The sequence below is a fragment of the Mesoplodon mirus genome (genome assembly GCF_964341445.2).
Source record: "Mesoplodon mirus genome assembly, chromosome: 9".
Taxonomy (NCBI): Eukaryota; Metazoa; Chordata; class Mammalia; order Artiodactyla; family Ziphiidae; genus Mesoplodon; species Mesoplodon mirus.
Genome location: NC_138985.1, coordinates 70,657,850 through 70,678,435, shown reverse-complemented (window position 1 = coordinate 70,678,435; position 20,586 = coordinate 70,657,850). Strand labels below are relative to the sequence as shown.

The 20,586-nt window shown below is 37.4% G+C and overlaps 1 protein-coding gene across 5 annotated transcripts in view; it reads left to right on the top strand.

The window, feature by feature from the left end:
- PDE1C (phosphodiesterase 1C) overlaps window positions 1-20,586 on the top strand; it is a gene marked incomplete at both ends in the record, with an annotated part of 532,083 nt that overhangs the window by 435,873 nt on the left and 75,624 nt on the right. For all 5 annotated transcript variants that reach the window (XM_082632880.1, XM_082632883.1, XM_082632882.1 and 2 more), the window contains 3 exons: window positions 9,567-9,667; window positions 12,184-12,312; window positions 20,165-20,266. In XM_082632880.1, coding sequence (XP_082489006.1) covers window positions 9,567-9,667; window positions 12,184-12,312; window positions 20,165-20,266 — 332 coding nt within the window. The remainder of the gene's footprint in view (window positions 1-9,566; window positions 9,668-12,183; window positions 12,313-20,164; window positions 20,267-20,586) is intronic.

Below are 20,586 nucleotides of genomic sequence, written 5' to 3'. Positions count from 1 at the left end.
CTTGGTCTAATATCTCATATTAAATATGGAATAAAGTGGGAGGAGTGTGGGCTCTAGAGCTAGATATAGTTGCATATAAATCCTTGCATAATTACTTATTAGATTTTGTGATCTATGATAAATTGCTTGAATCTCTGAGTCAGGATTTCTTCATTTCTAAAATAGTGAAAAATACTCTGTAAAAGTACTGTGATGGTTAGGAATAAAGTATCAAAAGTATGAAGTGCTGTGTCTCATAAAGGAAGCTCAACAGTTAGGAATTGTTGTTATTAAAGATTTCCCCCAAACCTCTCAGCAGTTTTCATTTTTTCCTTATTGTAAAGCTGATTTCTTAAAAATATTGCTTAAAGAGCTGTTTTTTAAATTTTAGAAACACTACATAGGAAACCTATTTAATATGATAGTTTTGCCCAAAATTTAGAGCACACGTCATAGTTAATGGTGGTTCAGTAAAAGCATGGAGCAAAACAGGGATGCTGATATTAATATTGCTAGTGAGCATTTTTCTGGAGATCTCAGGCAGTGCAATATGGTATCTACAAAAGTTGAAGAAGCATCCTATGAAAATAATTTGATCATCTCCTTTAAAAAAACAACAAAAAAAGCCAACTATAAATTATTAGATCATATAAAAGGCCTCAATAAGATATGGATAAAATAGCTGTCTTATACACTGGAAATTAACAAGTATAGTAGAAAAACATACATTCCCAACAGTTATTAAAAAATCTATAAATTACCCATGAAGAACTTCAAAATTAATGAAAAGGAGACTGTAAAATTAAATTAAGGGTACAAAAATAATGTTTAGGGCTTCCCTGGTGGCGCAGTGGTTGAGAGTCCACCTGCCGATGCAGGGGACACGGGTTCGTGCCCCGGTCCGGGAAGATCCCACATGCCGTGGAGCAGCTAGGCCCATGAGCTATGGATGCTGAGCCTGTGCATCCGGAGCCTGTGCTCTGCAACGGGAGAGGCCACAACAGTGAGAGGCCCACGTACCGCAAAAAAAAAAAAAATTAGTAATAATAATAATGTTTAAATAAGTGAAGAAATACACCATGTTTTTAATGGAAAACCTCAGTATTAAATAGATGTCAATTTTCCTCAAACTAATGTTTATAGATTCAAAGCAATACCAATAAAAATTCTAGTAGGATTTAACATAAAACATGATAAGCTGAGTCTAAAATTTATGTAAAATAGATATTTAACAACCTTAGAAAAAACAGTTTTGAAAAAGACAATGTGTGTGGTGGGGTAGTTCTTACTCTACTAGATGTTAAAATATCTGCTGAAGCTATAGTAATAAAAACAGTGTGGCATTTGTGCAAAAATAGACAAATGTATCAATGGAATTGAGTGGAATTTAAAAAACTGAACCCAAATATTTATTGAACACTTTTTATGTGCCAGGTACTTCTTTACAGGATGGAGATACATTGGTGCTCTTACAGAACGTGCATTCTAGTGAGAGGTTACAGATAGAACACAAATGAAAAAGTAAACAAGAAAATATCACTAGTGTTCTGCAGAGTATTAAAATAGGGCACCCACATAGGGAAAACTGGGAGTTTTATTATATAGTCAGGAAAGGCATCTTTCCAGAAGTAATGTTTAATCTGAGACAGTTGTGATTTTAGGCTTGAGCCATGCTAAGAACTGAAGAAGGTATGCCAGCAGAATTAGTGCAGTATTAGTACAATGTCCCTCATGACTAGAGGGAGTCAAAATGTATACACTTTCATTTATAAAATAAGCCATGGGGATGTAATGTACAGTAGTATAGTGACTATAGTTAATAATACTGTATTGTGGATTTGAAAGTTGCATAGAGAGTAGATCTTAAAAGTTCTCATCACAAGAAAAAAAATTCTATAACTGTGTGTGGTGTGGAGACTTACCGTGGTGATCATCTTGCAATATGTACAAATATTGAATCACTGTGTTGTACACCTGAAACTAATGTAATGTTGTATGTCAGTTATACCTCAACTTAAAAAAAAAAAAAAGTCCCTCGTGAGAGAACAGCTTTGCTACATTCTGGGAGCAGTAATAAGGCAAGCACATGAGGGGGACAGAGGTTCAAGATAAAGTTGGAGGAGAAAATGGGAGTCAGACCAGGTCAGCTTTGTAGGCCTGGGTAATGAGTTCCAGTGTTATTCTAAGTACAGTGTGAGGCAACTAAAGGGTTTTGACAATGGAATGAGATGATCTGATAAAGACTAGACAAGGATTACTGTGGAGAATGGATCTTGAGGCGGCTTGTTAGAAGAGATACTGGTGAGATAATGGTAGTTTGGACTAGGAAGGACATTGCTGGGATATAGAGACCAAAAGTTCTATTTCTGAGGTAGAGTTAAAAGAATTGGGTGGTGAATAGGATTTGGAACACTAAGGAGAGGAATCAAGAGGACATCTTAGATTTTTGGGTTTGATAAACAGGGTTGATGAGAGAACCTGGTAGCAAAGCAAGCTTTAGGGGAAGGGAAGTCAAGAGTTTTGATTCAGACATGTTGAGTTTAAGATCCTTATTAGATATCATTGTGGAGATGTCAAGCAGGAAGAAAACTAAGGAGTCTAGAGTTCTGGAGAAGGGTCAGGGAAGGACATGGAGATTAAGCATTCAGGGGCATATCAATATTATTTAAGAACATGGAACCAGATGACGTGATATAAAGAGAGGGCATAAATAGAAAAGTAGAGGGGCTCTGAAGTGAGTCTTGGAGCAGTTCTAAAGTTTAAAATGAGGATAAAGAATTAGAGCCAACAATAATAACTAAAAAAGTATGGCCAGTAACATTGGACAAAACCCAAGAGAGTGTGGGGTTATGGACACCAAGGAAAGAAAGTGCTCCAAAGAAAACTGTGACTTATGCGGGACATACTGAAAGGTCTAGTGGGATGAGGACAGAGAAGTGACCACTGCCTTTGGTAACATGGAAGTCATTGGTGCCCTTGTCATGACCAGTCCCAGTAGTTTGGTGGGGATGGAACATGGACTGGAGTATAAGGACAGAATCGCAGGTGAGGTGAGAACACGTCTATAGAAAACAATATTAGAGGGAAAATTACTCAGTTCAAAAAATGTTTTGGGGACAGTTCATTTGGAAAAAACATACTGTTTTTGTCCTACTTGAAATCATTCACCAAATATCAGACAAATGAATTAAAGATGTGAGCATAAAATTTTGATTATATTAGAAGAAAATATGAGGATATGTGTATAGGCTTGAAAAAGGAAATCCTTAAATAAGCCTCAAAGCATGAGTTATATAACAAAATATTGATTATTTTGAGTACATGGAAATTAAAGCCTTCTGCAGAATAAAAAAAAAATCACCATAATGAAGTAAGTACTTGAGGAAAATGCATAGAGAGCAAGGATTAAGATCCAGATTACATAAATAAATCAAAAAGAAAATGGCACAAATTCCATGGAAAAATAGGAGGAAACACATTGACAGAGTTAAGATTCTCCTATTGTAAAGTCTCTGGCATGGGCTGAATTTTGTTCCCCCTCCCTCAAATTTATGTGGTGAAGTCCTAATCTCCAGTGCCTCAGAATGTGACTATATTTGGAGATAGAGCCTTTAAAGAGATAATTCAGGTAAAATAAGGTCTTATGGGTGGGCCCTAAACCAATATGATTGGTGTCCTTATAAGAAGAAGGGATTAGGACACAGACATGCATGTGTACTGAGGAAGGACCTTGTGAGGATACAGAGAAAAGGTGGCCCTCTGCAAGCTGGGAAGTGAGCTGTCACCACAAACCAACCCTCCTAAAACCTTGATCTTGGACTACTAGCCTCCAGAACTCTGAGAAAATAAATTTCTGTTGTTTAAGCTGCCTAGTCTGTGTCATTTTGTTATGGCAGTTCTAGCAAACTAATACAGTAGCAGAGCCAGGATTTGGTTTCAGTCTAATATTTAAATATAAAATATAAAAGTTTAAATATTTAGCCATGCTTCTGCAATGCTGGTGGCAAAAAAGGACCCCTTATATTCTTACACCTCAGTATCCTCATGTGGTACTTCAAAGTACTGTGGTAAGGATCAAAATGGATGTGAAAATGTACTTTGAAATCATCTGTTTGACATATCTTTAGTTAATACCTACTGTGTACAGTGTACTACGGAGATATAAAAGTGAATCGTACACAGCCTTTTTACCCCCTAGAAAAACTCTCAAGTCTTTATACTAATGCAAGTTATCATTACATAGATGTTACATCATAGCAGCCAATGATCACAATGTACTGCATACTATTCTTAAATGAGCTCATTTGCCATTGAATTTTCGTTATCAATTCAGGCCATATTCAGAATAATTCTTAAATATAGAAACTACTTCCCACCCACTCTCTCTTGGAAACGCAGCTCAAAACAAGCTTCTTTCATTGCAAGCTTACGAAAACAGTAGGAAGCATTCTGATGAATGGAGAACATATTGTTACACTAACCTTTCATTACAAACCAAGAGGGGGAAAATGCTGGAGAGCATTTCAGCTTTATAAACTGTAAGACACGTAGGGAATAAAAATATCCCATTGATAAAGTGGTGCCTGGGCTTCAACGTCAACAGTATTACTCATTGTAATCTGTTTATATTACTCATTATTGCTTAGCTAAGATGCCTAGGAGATGCTTGAATCTTTTCATAATGATTTTGCTCACGTCTAAGAGAAAATCCTTGAACAGAATTAGATTGAAGAGTTGTTGATTGAATAGATATGAATCACACTCTGAGCTCCAGTCTGCTTTTGAGTTAGGTCAAAAGATTCCAGACTCCAAACCTGTCCTCTGGCCCTTTCATTGCTTTTATCAGGAAAGGTGCTGTTAATTTTCCCTTTGCTTATTTTTTTTTAGAAGGGAGAAGCTGTATATCTTATTCTTTTGATCATATATGACATCATTGTATTTACAAGGGAAACACTAAGGACATCTATCTAAATGGCATCTTGGTGCTAAGTAATTTTATAAAGGTTGTGGTCAGTAGAATTTTGGCCCCCATGACCTTTGCCCTCTGATGTCACACTTGTGAATAAGTTACATTAGATGGCAAAAGGGATTCTGCAGATACAGAAGGTTGCTAATCAGAGGGCCTTAAACTAGGGAGATTATGCTGGATTCTTCAGGTGGGCCCAGTGTAATCACATGAGTCCTTAAAAGTCAAGAGATGTGACAGAAGAAGGGTGAGCAGGACTCAATCAGCTGTTGCTTGAAGATGGAGGACCCAAGTGGAAAGCATGAGAAGGAGATGAATTCTGCCAGTACCCTGAATGCACCTGGAAGCGGATTTTCCACAGAGCTGGGAGGAACACAGCCTGCCAACACCTTGGTTTCAGCCTTGTGAGGTCCTCACCAGAAAATCCAGCCTCATGGTGCTGGCTTCTGACCTACAGAGCCGTGTGCCAGTAAATGGGAGTGTGTGCTTTACATTCATGGTAATCTGTTAAGGGAGCAATAGAAAACCAATAAGAGTTGGAAACAGATTACTAAAGAAACTCTATCATTTACCTATCGAAGTCAGAACTTGCTAATAATGTCTCCACTAGCAATGGGGAATTATCCGTGTCTTTTCCTTCAGGTTTTCACTGCCCCCCACGTGTCCCCCCCAACCCACATACATGCACAGCTTGCTCTCCTGAGTCCTACACAGCAGAATTCAAAGTCTACCTTTACCAGTTGTCAAGGTATCCCTGTCATTGAATTAGCTGTGACACTCATATTTTGTAGGTAGGGAAATTCTGGATAGGATCTGTGACTTGTACTTGTCACAGTTTGATAAATCTTGAATAAAATTGTCACAGGACTTAGATTTCTGACATTTTATGGATGGTCATAAAACCTTCGGGGTTCATAGTAATAATGAATTTGGAAAAGACAAGGAAATCTGAGCTATATTAAAATATTAAATCCCATTTCCCTCAAAATAGCTTCTCCCACTTTCTCTGTTTCTATTAATCCTGCCATCGAATGCCACCCACCATTTTTTCTTTCCGCTCAGGCTAGGAATGTCACGGTCATCTTGAATGCATTGTTTTCTTTGACTGCAGCCTCTTCCTGCCCCTCTGCATTCAGTGAACTGCTCAGCTGTAAGGATTCTACCTCCATACTGTCTGTACATTCTATAAGGACTCTCCAATCCAAAAGTTCAGCTCTTATTTCTTTCCTTTCTGCTCTCAGCTCTTCTTTCTCCCTTTCAGTGGCATGCTGACCATATTACTCTCTTGCATGTAAACTTCACTGCCTAATGAACCTGGTTTGTGTTCCTTTGGCTTTTAATGCCTGTCATCATAGGGCCCTAATCAACCCTCATTCCTGCTCCACTAAAGGGAATCATTTCCTTACTCGTGATGAATCAGCTTTTGCCACTGGGACTTGCTTCATTGTTCATTCTGAAAATGCCCAATTCCATTCTTGCTCAGTCCAATCTTCATTATGGTTTTATTGTTTGTTCATTTAATCATTTGTTGGTTTTGGTTTGTTAGAAGTAATTTACACTTAAGATAGGATTTTGTCAGTATATTTGGATAAGGACAGGAGTTACACTGCTGTTTGTGAGAACTGTGATTATGTAGTTACTTAGACACTTTCTGCTGGCTGGGCTGATGCTCTGTGATTCAGATTTATTTAGATGGTACACTGTCTCCCATTCATGATCTTATTTTAACATGTTAAATTAACTTGGCATGAACTTGGAGAAAGAGATACATTGGTACTTGGGAGTGGGTAGAGGGAGTTGGGGCAGATGGGTGGGGACAGGGTGTTGGGGAAGAAAAGAAAGACATTGCCAAAATGAGAAAAGTACATATGAATGGAAAATATCAAGAAAATTTGTAATATAAAATCATACCTATGTAATTTTATGAAGAATTGAGTAAACACATGAACAACGACCCAAAGGAAATGTGACTTAAAAATTATAAGTAAGAATTCTGGAATCAGAGGGTGTGGCTTGTCTCAGGACTAGCTCTGAGACCTTGGGTGAGTTACTGAACCTCTCCCAGCCTCAGTTTTCTCATCTATGAAACGTGGATGACAGAGTACCTACCTTTATGGAGTTGTATGTTGTATGAGTTTCTATGTATAAATAAGCCGACACAAAGTGAGCTCCCGTAAGTGTTAACCCTGATGAGGATGATGCCCTTTGCTGCTTTCAGAAGAGTTTTTCAGTTTTCTTGCAGTCTGCACTTATTTACCCATGTCTTTTTTATTTAATTCTGTTGACTTTTCATCTTATTCTGTTTTCTCCTTGTGTCTTTCTGCTCCTAGTCGTACATCAATTTGTATTTTGCAACGTATTATCAAGGATTCCAAAACGTTTCCTGACATTTCATGCTGGATTCTGCTAGAAATCATTTTTGTTTGTTTGTTTTTGTTTTACATTTTCATAACATTTTAACACTTAATAGAAACTAGGTACAATAATTTTTTTATTGTATCTTACATAAGATAGCCACTACAGAAATTTACATATGTAAGAAGTAAGATGGATGGTTAGGGAGGGCCCAGTCCTGTGAGCTATTTTCTCAGAGGCTATAGGTCAGAGTTCATTGAGGGGAGGGGCTTCAGATTACCCAATTAGGTGAGAGGTGAGGAAAGGCTAAAACACAGGCTGCTAGACAGTTATCCAGTCATTGGGTCCATCAATATCCCAAGACTTGGGAAATAGCATTACAGAAATCTCTCTCCCCTTAAGTAAGCACAGTCCCAAATACTCTCAATCCCAGCAGCTCTGACAGGAATCACCTATCTCTCTTCCTTGCCTAGAGTGGGAAGACATCCACAACTTTTAGACACTATTGGTCCCTTCCCCCAACATTTAGTTTTGACTGTAGCACTTGATAACCCAGAAGAAAAACAAGGTAGTCTGGGTTGTCCTTTAGTGAGAGATGGTCAGAAAGAATTCTGTTTAAAGAATTTGAAATACAAATCCTCCAAAGTCACCTGGTTCCCAAAACAAACTATCAACTGACAGAAGTGGGTTCTGGCTTCCCATCTGCAGTAGCCACTCTACTTTGAGGCAATGGCACAGAGGCTTTCTCAGAATGGAAATCACTTTTTTAAATGTAGTTTTTTCTTGAGTTATTTCTGTGCTCATTCTTTCCTTAACTCTGAAGTCTTTTTTTCATAGGTTGTATGTAGTTTATTTATTTTTCCCTTAGCCATCTTCAAAGAAGGTAATAATTTCAGTAAGTTTCTTAGATGAAGATGAAAATTAGTAATAATTGGAAAAAAGTTAAAGTGAGAATTATTAAAAATTGACCTGTTCATTTTTAAATCATTTTATTAACTTAAATCAAATAAATATATTTTATTCACTAATCTTTAATTCAGTACCCAGGCTGCTTTCTGAATTCTTCCAGTTTAGGTTCCCATGTTTGTCTTGCATTACCCCTGCTCCTGTCTAAGACTTCTAGTGTCATTTCTTTAAAAGGAAATGGGAACTTAATGATTCTCATGAAGAAAACTGAGTGCAGAATCTCCCTAAATTTTTATAATTGTTTTCTACTGTTTCCCAGTTGTCACATCTATTATGATACCAGTTCTTTTAGTGACTGTGTAAAGCATTGAACTTCTATGGACATAACTTTTTGTATTCACATTTTTATTGGTTTATTTTATTACATAATTATAATAATAACTGCAATTTGTTAAAATTGGGTTTGGGATAAACCACACTGAAACTTGGAATCATTAACTCAACTAGTACAAAAGTAAGCAGGGATGCCAAAGGGTGAGCTGAGAGTATGGAAGCTCCATCTTGTGGGCACTGAGCAGTGTGGTTTACAGAAGGGAGGGGAGGCATCAGTGAATCCATAGAGTCTCTGAAATGGAAGTCGGTTGAGGGAACTTCAGACACAGCCGTGGTTCTCAGACTCCAGTGTGTATCAGAATTATCTGGATGGCTTGGTAAAACACAGATTGGTGTGCTGCAACCTAGAGTTTCTGATCCAGTGGGACTGGGGTGGGGTTTTGCATTTCTAACAACTTTCCAGGTGATAACTAACACTGCGGTTCCAGGGAACACAATTTGAGGACCACTGAGCTACAGCCAGTTTCGGTGATGTGGATGGGGACAGGTCTCTTCAAACATCAGCTTGCACAAGGCAGAAGACCAGATGTTATCTTTCCATCTGTGTCTACCTATCCTCCTTCTAGTGGATAGGCATTAGGTTTTCTGTTACTCTTAGTTTTTGGTATTGTGTTGAAGCAAATTCTTTTTTTTTCTCTGTCTACTTCGGAACTTCATTTGGAATTTGGGAGAGGATGCAATGAGGGCTGTTAAAGTTTTCATGTTCATTGTTTTTTGCTTCTTTGAAAAAATAAAATAAAAACTACTAGTTAGCTCTTTCAACTGTGCTGGGCATGCTGTTTTCAAATCACACATCCTCCAGTCTTCCTACAGAAGGAAAAAAACCCATTTCTGTCTGTCAGAAAATGTGTGTTTGGCAGTAGCTTGCCAGCTGCAGAAAGGAAAGGCAGCAATGGTGTGTTGTCAGCAAGCTGAAGACTTTGAGAAGGAGACAGATTATCTGATTGCTCTGTAATCTCCCTTTCAGAACTGGCTGACAGAGCTGGAGATCTTTGCTATAATCTTCTCAGCTGCCATCCATGACTATGAGCACACCGGAACCACCAACAATTTCCACATTCAGACCCGGTGAGGATGTTGAAACGTTTGGAGAAGAGGCGAGAGGGGGCAGGGATAGAGTGTTGAAGTCAGAGGAGTGCAGTCCCCTTTCTTTTGCATGGTGGCTCTATGTTGAGTTTCTGAAAAACAAATTATAAATAAGAGATTAGCCCAGTCAGCTTCAATCAAAACTTAAAGAAGCCATTTGCTCCTAATTCTCCTATGTTATTCACATTAAATATGGATATCCTTTTCTTCTCTATTATAATGCTAGCTATTTACATATGTATGTACTGTGCATACTCTACCCATTTCTAATAGGAGGTGGAACAGTTTCCATAAAGGCGCAGATACCGTGTAGACTAAATCACTGAGGACGGGCAAGGATTGAGTGAGTCTGTTGACATTAACAATGGCAGAGCCATCTTACCCTCTTAGCTCTGGAATTCTGGTGATGCTCTTCTCATCCGCCCTGATTTCATCTCTGCTCTGTTCAGTGCATATGTTATTCCCTCGCACAGGGCTTGGGGAGCTAGGTTGTCTCATGTAGGCCACTTTGCACCCTCCGTAAGGAACTTCACAGGGAGACACAAACCTCTGTGAGGGTATTAAATACAGGTCCAATTGCCTGCCTCTGAACCTCTTGACTGTAACAGGCATCACTAATTGATATTGGTATTTTTTTTTCTTAACGAGCTGCAGATTTATCCTTAGTATTCGTCTTAGCACAGAATTCCAGGCAAGCAGTACAGTCAGCTGTCATTTCCATTTAGGATGAAACCTTATTTGCCTTCTCTGGGTCTAAGAACATAGAGTCTCTTAAGACAGTGATGTGGAACTGGAGAGACTCTGACAGTAGGATTAATTGGGTCTTGAGGTAGGAATCAAAAGAAGCTAGAATTGGAAAAAGGTGGTGAGACACAGAGAAAGAATATAGTGGGGAGGGTTGAGAGTTTAAGGCTAAATAAATACTTGCTGATTTCACTTGAAAAAAGCAGGTGCGCACTCCAGATAGATTTATGTTCATTAAGTCATTCCATACATTATTTAACGAAGCCAGCACTTAATTATGGGGTACACGAAAGAAGACGATATCCTCAACATCATCTGATCTCTGCTCAGAAGGGGATTTCAGCAGAATGGAAGCGGACAAAAGGACCTAAGCCACATGCTTCATCTTCTGCCTCCTGCTTCCTCACAGTAGTTTTGGCTGCTGTGAAGCAGCCTTCTGTAGTTCTGTTGCAAGGTCTTTGAATACAGGGATTCCACAGAGCATCTCTGTTTAATGTGTATCTGCCAGTGGAACCTTTGCTCTGAGGAAGAGACAGCCGTGAATAGCACCTGCTGAAGGAAGAGAGGTGGGTGGAACAGAGTTGTACATGGATCTTGGCTGGAGACCAGTGTCAAAAGTAGTCACAACTCAGGGGAAAATGGCTTAATTACAGGAGTTGGAAAATAGCTTAATGTCACAAAATACACATCAGTTGGTGCCTTACTTACTCAACGGATATAAGATTAGATCCTTCACCTCGGGATTTGCTTGTTTTGTGTTACGTCCATTGGGATGGAAAAATGCCAGAGGGTTCAGTTGAGCTTGCTTTGGAATGAAATTTAAACATTCGCCTTCTTTAAACTGAATTTTATCCAAAGCATCTCAGCCTGTGAGATCCCTGTTTAGGAAACTAAATCTGTGACCTGGTTCTTTGCCCTTTGATGGACAGACTGTTAAGCCTAACACTTTAAAGGTATGCTAAATATATCCCAAAGTTTGGCCGATGACAGGTGGAAGTTATCTTGGGGAGAAATGGCTCAACTGTCAGAGGACATTACCTTCATCCCAGCACTGCCACTTAGCCACTGTGGGGCTCTGTGAACTCTCACTTTATATCTCTGGGATTTAGCCTCCTTGATGAGAAATGAATAAGCTCTAACAATCTAAGGTTTCATTAAATTAAATATATTAAAATAGTATACTGCCCTATGTTTGGTGTCATTCAGCTGTTTGAGAAAGCGACTAACAATTGTCATATAACCCTTCCTCAATTTCCCATGTATGGCTTCTGCATGGCAAAATTTTAAGGTCAAGCTACTAACAGAAGAACTTGAAAACTGTACCTGCCAGGTGGTATGTGTTCAGAGAATTACAACTAAAACAAATGTAAACACATTCCCTCATTGAATAAAATAAAAATAAAAAGTCATTCCAGAAAATATAAGGACGTTTGACATGACCCACATTTTTTAAATAATCACCTTTGCCACTGCTGCAGGTAATTGAGATCTGCTTACAGAATAGTTTTCAGAGAGTTCTCAAGTTGGATATCACATGTGAAATAACACCCACATATTGACATTAAAATACTCTACATACATCTATTGATAACTTGTAGTGTTGGTGTTAGCTCTTTGGTCGATATAAATGGCATGGGGGCAAAGTTAATTGCTAAAATAGGATAAAGAGATGCTGTATTCTACCTTTAGGAGAGTTACCTGAAAAATCTCAGCTGTTCAACATCCTAAATTATTTTGCTTGGCTTTCCTCTCAGGTCTGACCCAGCGATTCTGTACAACGATAGGTCTGTTTTGGAAAATCACCATTTAAGTGCAGCCTATCGCCTTCTACAGGAGGATGAGGAAATGAATATTTTGATTAACCTCTCAAAGGATGACTGGAGGTAAGGAGGAGCTAAGAGAGAGATTAGGAGGCCAGGAAAGAAGCCGTGAGGAGAGACGGAGCATGCATCTTTTGAAGAAATAATACTCTGTTTGAAATTGTTATTGCTGTTTCTTTCTTTCTCTATCTCTCTTCTCTTTCTTGACACAGATACTCAAATATATTGTAGGCACCTTGGGAATATTTGCTGTTGGTTACCTTAGGAAACTTGTGTTCTTTTTAATCTTACCTTCTTAAACCTAAACTTCATCAATTAACTTTTTTTTTCACCTTATATTGGATTGGACTTCTTAAAAAAAATCTTTCAAAATTTGCTGAGGAAATTGACGCTTTAAAATAATCATGGGCGGGGCCTCCCTGGTGGCGCAGTGGTTGAGAGTCCGCCTGCCGACGCAGGGGATACGGGTTCGTGCCCCGGTCTGGGAGGATCCCATATGCCGCGGAGCGGCTGGGCCCGTGAGCCGTGGCCGCTGGGCCTGCGCATCCGGAGCCTGTGCTCCGCAACGGGAGAGGCCACAACAGTGAGAGGCCCGCATACAGCAAAACAAACAAACAAACAAACAAAAAAATAAATAAAAATAAAAATAAAATAAAATAAAATAATCATGGGCACTTAATTCTGTCGCCTAAGTGGCACTATGTGTCTTTGAATTTGGGCAGACCTGAGTTTGAATGTGAACACAATTATTTACTAGCTGTATGATATTTAGGAAGTTACTCAACCCCTTTACACCTTTTTAAAATTTAATTTCTAGAACATAGATAACATTTAGCTTGTGATTTGGTTAGGGTAATAATACATGATATAACCCACTTAAAATGCTTAGCACAGTTTGTGACACATACAGCAAGCCTGCAGATCCGTAATGTAGGAGAAGGTGTTTCAAAGCTTGTAGGCAAAATCATTTAAATGCTTAAAAACTTCTGAATCTACTGTGATGCAAATAATACTTATATTGTAATTAAATGATCAGCTGTTTATTGAGTATCTCTGTACCATTATTCAAGGATTCAGAGAAATAAGCCGTTCTGAACAACAAATCTGAAACTGATTTTCAGTAAGAGTTGGCTATTAGTTTCCATGCAACTCTAGTTCATTAAAACAGAGAGGAATATTTGGCTTGAATTTTGTTGGAAAATGTTAGATTTAAGCAGCAGCTAAAAAATGCAGAGCATTTCAGTTAATCAATGCAAATCTTGTAGAAAAAGAAGCCCTCTATCCAATTTAAATGTTTGTAAAAGTATAATAAAAGATTTGAATATGGCAGAGAACAGCTTTACACGTATTCAGATATATCCCTTTGATCCCAGAGGAAGGAGAGAGAGAGGGAAAATTGGGTAGAAGCATCCTAGATCTCCATGCATCCTAAAAAAAGTTCAGCAAGGCTGTCAGGAAATTCTTGAGCCAAAGTCGGCCATCAGAGGAGTCCCATGTCTCCCAGGAAGGGATGCCCTCAGTCACTGGCTTGGAGCAGCCCATGGGAAGCATGGCCTTGGGCAAAACTGGCAATAGTTTTCAGAATGTAGTAGCTGAGGCCCATAGCCAATTAAATTCCTGTAGTTGGAGGTCTGTGTGGTATGTTCTCATGGCCACTGTCCCATGGTAATTAAAATATGATATTAAATGGCTGTATAATACTCCATCTATGGAAGTCCCATAATTACTTTTGAGTGTGTGAGTATGGGTGTGTTCGTGTGTTTTGGCTGTTATAAAGACTCCTGTAATGAACATCTCTTTAATGTATTTTTATGTGTAGAATTAATGGATCAAAGAATGTTGTTTTAAGGCTCTTGTTGAACTTTGTCAAATTGCTTTCAGGTAATGCACTGATATTGCTGGCCTGTGGGATTTGTGAGCACATGGGATTTATGGCTGGATAGGCATAATTGCCTCTTAATCTATTTTGAAAGCATAGATATGCCACCTCTGTTACCTGTATTTTTGTTAAGGGTTTTCTATTTCTGCTTAACTATACATTTGTCAAAATTTAGCTTAGATTACTTGTGTTTCCACTCTGCTATGATCATAAACCTCGTTCATTGTTCAGTCTGCTACTGTGTTAGTGAGGCTGGTTTCGGCAATATCTAAACCCAGAATCATTGCAACAGACCAGAGTATATCAGTTCACACTGGAATACACTGATATTCACCAGTGCAACCATCCTAATTATGTATCATTAGCTCTGCGTTCTTATTGGTGCGTATTTGTGAAGTACTAGTTGTGAATAATTTGAATACTACCTCTGACCAAAGCAAGTTGTAAAACTGAGTGATCCAGCAAAACTTAAGTGAATTTAATATAAAAAAAGTCAAACAAGTTACTTGAAAAATAGAGTTTAATGAAATCTGTTTATGTACAAGCCTTATATATTTGTGTGTTTTATTCAGCACTGTCTTTACTGTCTCAAAGACAGAGTGAAATATAATTGATTTAGAATCATGGAACGTCTCAGGTACAGGAACATTCTGATTCAGTGGCAACTTTATAATTATAGCCCATAGTGCCATGCTTTTTAGCTACTCCTGTTCTTGAGGATTCTGTAGGTTAAGAAAAGATTGTAGTTGATGTAACTTAAGTTACATAGATTTAGTGTTCTATTATATTTTCATTTAAGGACAGTTTTTAAAATATTGTTTTATTATGTTATCATATTTTATTAATGTTGAGATACATTGCTCTAAGACAGTGGTATTATCTCACAAATAAAATGTTAACTTATTATTAAGGACTCTCAGTTAAGCCCATCAACCCAAACACAACATATGTTTAGTATCCTATGTCTTTCTAGGAAAGCAATTTAATATCTGATAGATTCTATTTGGATACATAAGTGCATTAGACTTTTAGGACCTTTATAAATGAATGTATTACCAGGTATTTACTGCATTTCAAAGTGGAAAAAAATGGAATTCCACTTTGGGCAGACCAAATCAGCTACTGATAAAGCAATTCTCCTGCAAATAAAGCTATAAACTATGGACAAAATACAAAGACACAAATAAACACAACCTCCAATGACGTGAGAGCTGTAGAGAGTAAACAAAATCAGACAAATTTTGGAGATGTGTTAAAATTTGGAGAATCTGACAGGATGAGGTGAGTGTGATGTTTTGTGTCTTTACTCTGAATGCAGTCTCAGTCAAGGCAACACTAGATGGATAAAGTTATATTTATACAAAAACCTCCACTATGTTTCTGGCTAGAGAAACCAGTGTAGGAACTACCAGAGCTGCTAGCAAGTGAATTAGAACTCCATAAAAGAGATTGCCAAGTAAGGGGAAACTTAAATTCTGTGACAGTCTCAATGACAATACAGAGAGCAGGAAAATGTGATTTGTTTGCAAGGGAAAAGACAATCAACAGATGCAATCTCCAAGATGAACTATTGTTGGAATTATCAGACAAGAACTTTTAAAGCAGTTATTATATTTATGCTCAGTGAGGTAAAGGAAAATATGCTTGTAATAAATAAAATACAGTAAAATTTAACCAGTGAAATGACAATAGAAGCAAGAGCACACAGAAATTTTAGAACTGAAAAAGTAAAGTATCTATATAGAAAATTCACTGTATTGGCTTAGTAGCAAGTTGGAGAGGACAGAAGAAAGAATTCAGTGAGCTTGAAAAGATCAATCCAGGGGCTTCCCTGGTGGCGCAGTGGTTGAGAGTCCACCTGCCAATGCAGGGGACACGGGTTTGTGCCCCGGTCTGGGAAGATCCCACATGCCACGGAGCGGCTTGGCCCGTGAGCCATGGCTGCCGAGCCTGCGCGTCCGGAGCCTGTGCTCCGCAATGGGAGAGGCCACAACAGTGAGAGGCCCGCATACCGCAAAAAAAAAAAAAAAGAAAAAGAAAAGATCAATCCAAATTATCCATATTGAAGAAGTAGGAGAAAAAAAAGATTTTTAAAAATGAGCAGTTTTAGGGACTTATGGGACAATTTCAGGTGGTCAAATATAGGGACAACTACAGTCTCAGAAAGACAGGAGAGAGAGAGAGAATGAGACACAAGATATGTTTGAAGAAATAATGGCTGAAAACTTTCCAAACATGGTGAATGAGATAAATTTATAGATTCAAGAAACTCAGCAAACTTAAACAGGATAAATTCAAAGAAAAACATACCTGCATGCATATTATAGTCAAACTGCTAAGAGTCAAAGATAAAATTAGAGAAAAATGGCACATTACATTCAAGAGAACAATTTGATTTACTTTGGACTTTTCATCAGAAACCATGGAGGCCAGAAGGCAATGGAATAATGTCTTTAAAGTGTTAAAAGAAACAACAACAAAAAAGTTGACACAGAATGCTATGTCCCATGAAAATATCCTTTAAAAGTGAAGATGACATAACATTATTTTCAGATGATGGAAAACTACAGAAATTTGTCACCAACAGAGCTGCATTTTAAGAAATGCTAAAGAGCTACATGATGACAGTATATCTCTTAGTTTATTTAGGTCCTCTTTAATCAGCAGTGTTCTGTAGTTTGCAGTGAACAGGAGTTACACTTACTTTTTAAAGTTACTACTAAGTGTTTTATATTTTGTGCTATTGTAAAATAAATTATTTTATTTATTTTCCAATGGCTTGCTGCTAGTCTGTGTGTGTGTGTGTGTGTGTATGTATAGATATATATCTGTATATCTATATATCTATATCTATATCTCCATCCAAGGCATTCAATGGGGAAAGGAAAAGCTTTTCAACAAGTGGTGTTGGAACAAATGGATATCAATATGAAAAAAACGTTTTATCCTTACCTCACGCCATACTCAAAATTTACCTTGAAATTGATCATAGACCAAATATAAAAGATTAAAATGGTAAGACTTCCAGAGGAAAACAAAGTCCTTGGGGTAGTCGGAGGTTTCTCAGATAGGACCCCAAAAAGAAGCATTAAAAAAATTGTATTAAAATTTAGATTAACATACAGACACTATTATATATAAAATAGATAACCAACAAGGACCTGCTGTATAGCACAGGGAACTCTACTCAATATTCTACAGTAACCTATATGGGTAAAGAATCTGAAAAAGAATGAATATATGAATAAGTATAACTGAATCACTTTGCTGTACACCTGAAACTAACACAACATTGTAAATCAACTATACTCCACTAAAATTTTTTAAAATGATATTAAAATTTAAAACTTTTGCTCTTTGAAAGACACTGTTAAAAAAAAAGCGAGGTAGGAAGTAGGAGAAGTTATTCACAACACATATATCTTACATATGATTTGTATCCAGAATGTATAGTGTACTTCTACCGCTCAATAAGAAGAACACAAACAACTCAATTTTAAAAAGGGTAAGGTCCATGAATAGACATTTTTGCAAAGAAGACATACAGATGATGGCCAGCAAGCATATGGAAAGATGCTCAACATTGCTAATCATCAGAGATGCAAGTCAAAACCACAATGAGATATCACCTCACACCTGTCAGAATGGCTATCATCAAAAAGACCACAAATAACAAATCTTGGGGAGGATGTGGAGAAAGGGAATCTTTGTACACTGTTTGTGGGAATGTAAATTGGTGCTGCCACTGTGGAACACTGTATGGAGGTTCCTCAAAAAACTAAAAATAGAACTACCATATTACCCAGCAATTCCACTCCTGTGTAGATATCCAAAGAAAATGAAAACACTAATTAGAAAAGATACATTCTTCCCAATGTTCATAGCAACATTATTTATAATAGCCAAAATATGGAAGCAACTTAAGTGTGTATCAACAGACAAATGGATAAAGAAGATGTGGTATATGTATATAATACTACTCAGACATAAAAAAGAATGAAATCTTGCCATTTGCGACAACATGGATGGACCTGGAGGGTCTTATGTGTAGTGAAATAAGTCAGACAGAGAAAGACAAATACTGTATGATATCACTTATATGATAGAGGTAGGAGATTAAGAAGTACAAGCTACTATGTATAAAATAAATAAGCTACAAGACTATATTGTACAACATAGGGAACATGGCCAATATTTTATAATAGCTTTAAATGGAATAAAAATTTTGAATCCTTATGTTTTACACCTAAAACTAATATAATATTGTAAATCAATCATAGCTCAATTTTTTAAAAAAGGGGGAGGAAGGGTCTGAAAGAGGCATTTCCCTAAATAAGGATATACAAATGGCCTATAAGTACATGAAAAGGTGCCTGACATCATTAGTCATCAAAGAAATACAAATGAAAAACACACTGAGATACCACTACATATCCCTTAGAATGGCTGAGATATAGAAAATCTGGAACTTTCATACACTGATTGTCAAAACGTAAAGTGATACAAACCACTTTGAAAATTTTTGGTAGTTTTTTTAATAAAGTTAAACCCTCATGTATCTTATAAACAAGGCATTCTACTCCTAGGTATTTACTCAAAAGAAATGAAAACATATCTACACAGTGACTAGTACATAAACACTCATAGTTTTATTCATAAGGGCTCCAAACTAGAATCGAATAACCCAAATGCCCATCAGCTGGTGAATGGATAAATTAATTGTGGTGTCCTCGTATGGTGGAATACCATTCAGTAGTAAAAACCAATGAACTATTGATGAACAACTATGCGGATGAATTGCAAATCATTATGCTGAGCAAAGAAGGCTAGAAAAATAAGAGTACATTTTGTATTTTATGTGTGTGTGTGTGTGTGTGTGCATAGGCAGATACATACAAGTGTGTATACCTAGTGTCTAGTTTAATATATACGTGCATGTACCTATGTACTCTACATATATGTGTATATACACATACACATATATATCTGCTTTATGCCTCTCTGGTTTGCATTTTCTAGTTATATATATGTATGAGTACACACACACATATATAATAAAACCAGAAAGACATAAAGCAAACTATCTAGACATAAAGCAGATCAAACATTGCCTGGGGCCTGTGGGTAGAGGAAGAGGTGAGCTGCAGAGAGGTTTGAGGGCGTTGGAAATGTTCAGAACCACGACTGTGGTGGTCCTTCCAAAAGTTTTACTCAAATGTTAAAACTAATTGAAATGTGCAACTTTTAGGGAAGCAGTTTATTCTATGCGAATTCTACTTTAATAAAGTTCTTAGAATAAAAAGATCAGTATTTGGCAGGGGTTCAGGAGCAAGAGGAATGAATAGGTGGAGCACAGGGGATTTTAGGGTGTTGAAACTATTCTGTCTGATACTGTTAATGGGGGAACATGCGAGTATGCATTTGCCAAACCTCATAGAACTGTGCAACATGAGAGTGGACCCTCAGGTAAACTATGGACTGGAGTGAATGTAAGGTATCGATATTGGTTATCATTTGTGACACATGTACCGCATTAATGTAAGAGGTTAATACTGAGGGAGACTGCAGGGTGGGGAGAGGGTATATGGGAGCTCTCTATACTATCTTCTCAATTTTTCTATAAACCTACAACTGCTCTAAAAAAGTCTATTAAAAAAAGTGAAATACCTATATCCAACATGTACTATGGATTATCAGTCCCCCTCCTAGGATTAATTTCAAATTAATTTTTTCTTAAAACTTGAATTCAGTAGAGAAAGGAATGCTTTACTACACCTTCAGTTTCTTTGGAATTTTTCCTGTGAGTTAATTTTCCAAATGATATGTGCATTTTACATATCCTATTCCTAATAAATGATATCCTTAATCTTTAACCTTCCTTTATTCCTCACAAAAAAGTCCACCTAAAAGACTCAAGTTAGATTCCAAATGTCACAACCAATTAACTGATTTTGGTTAGAAATTGCAAAGAATAAACTAATTTTTCTTTCTATTTTTTACTTCTATCCTTTTTTCTCCATGGGGTGTCCCTGAAAGGGAGTTTCGGACCTTGGTAATTGAGATGGTGATGGCTACGGATATGTCCTGTCATTTCCAGCAAATCAAAGCAATGAAGACTGCTCTGCAGCAGCCAGAAGCGTGAGTGAGCCTGTGACATCATGTGTTTTCATAGGTGCTTGACCTTGTCTTGGTCCATGTCACTGTACCTTTAAAGTTTATCTCCTTCAATATGACGTTATTGAGTGATCTCATAAAATAATGATGCTTGGAGGAGAAAGCCTGAGAATTGTACCTATCACAGATATATTCTCATTAGAGTTGAAATAACAATTTGCCCCAGTAACAATTTGCCCCAATTAGAATTTAAAATATTTCCGTCAGAAACGAAATTATCGAAGATCCACTCAATGCAGAGGCGGCAAATAAAGGTCAGTGAGTAACTCTTGGATTTTTGTTGT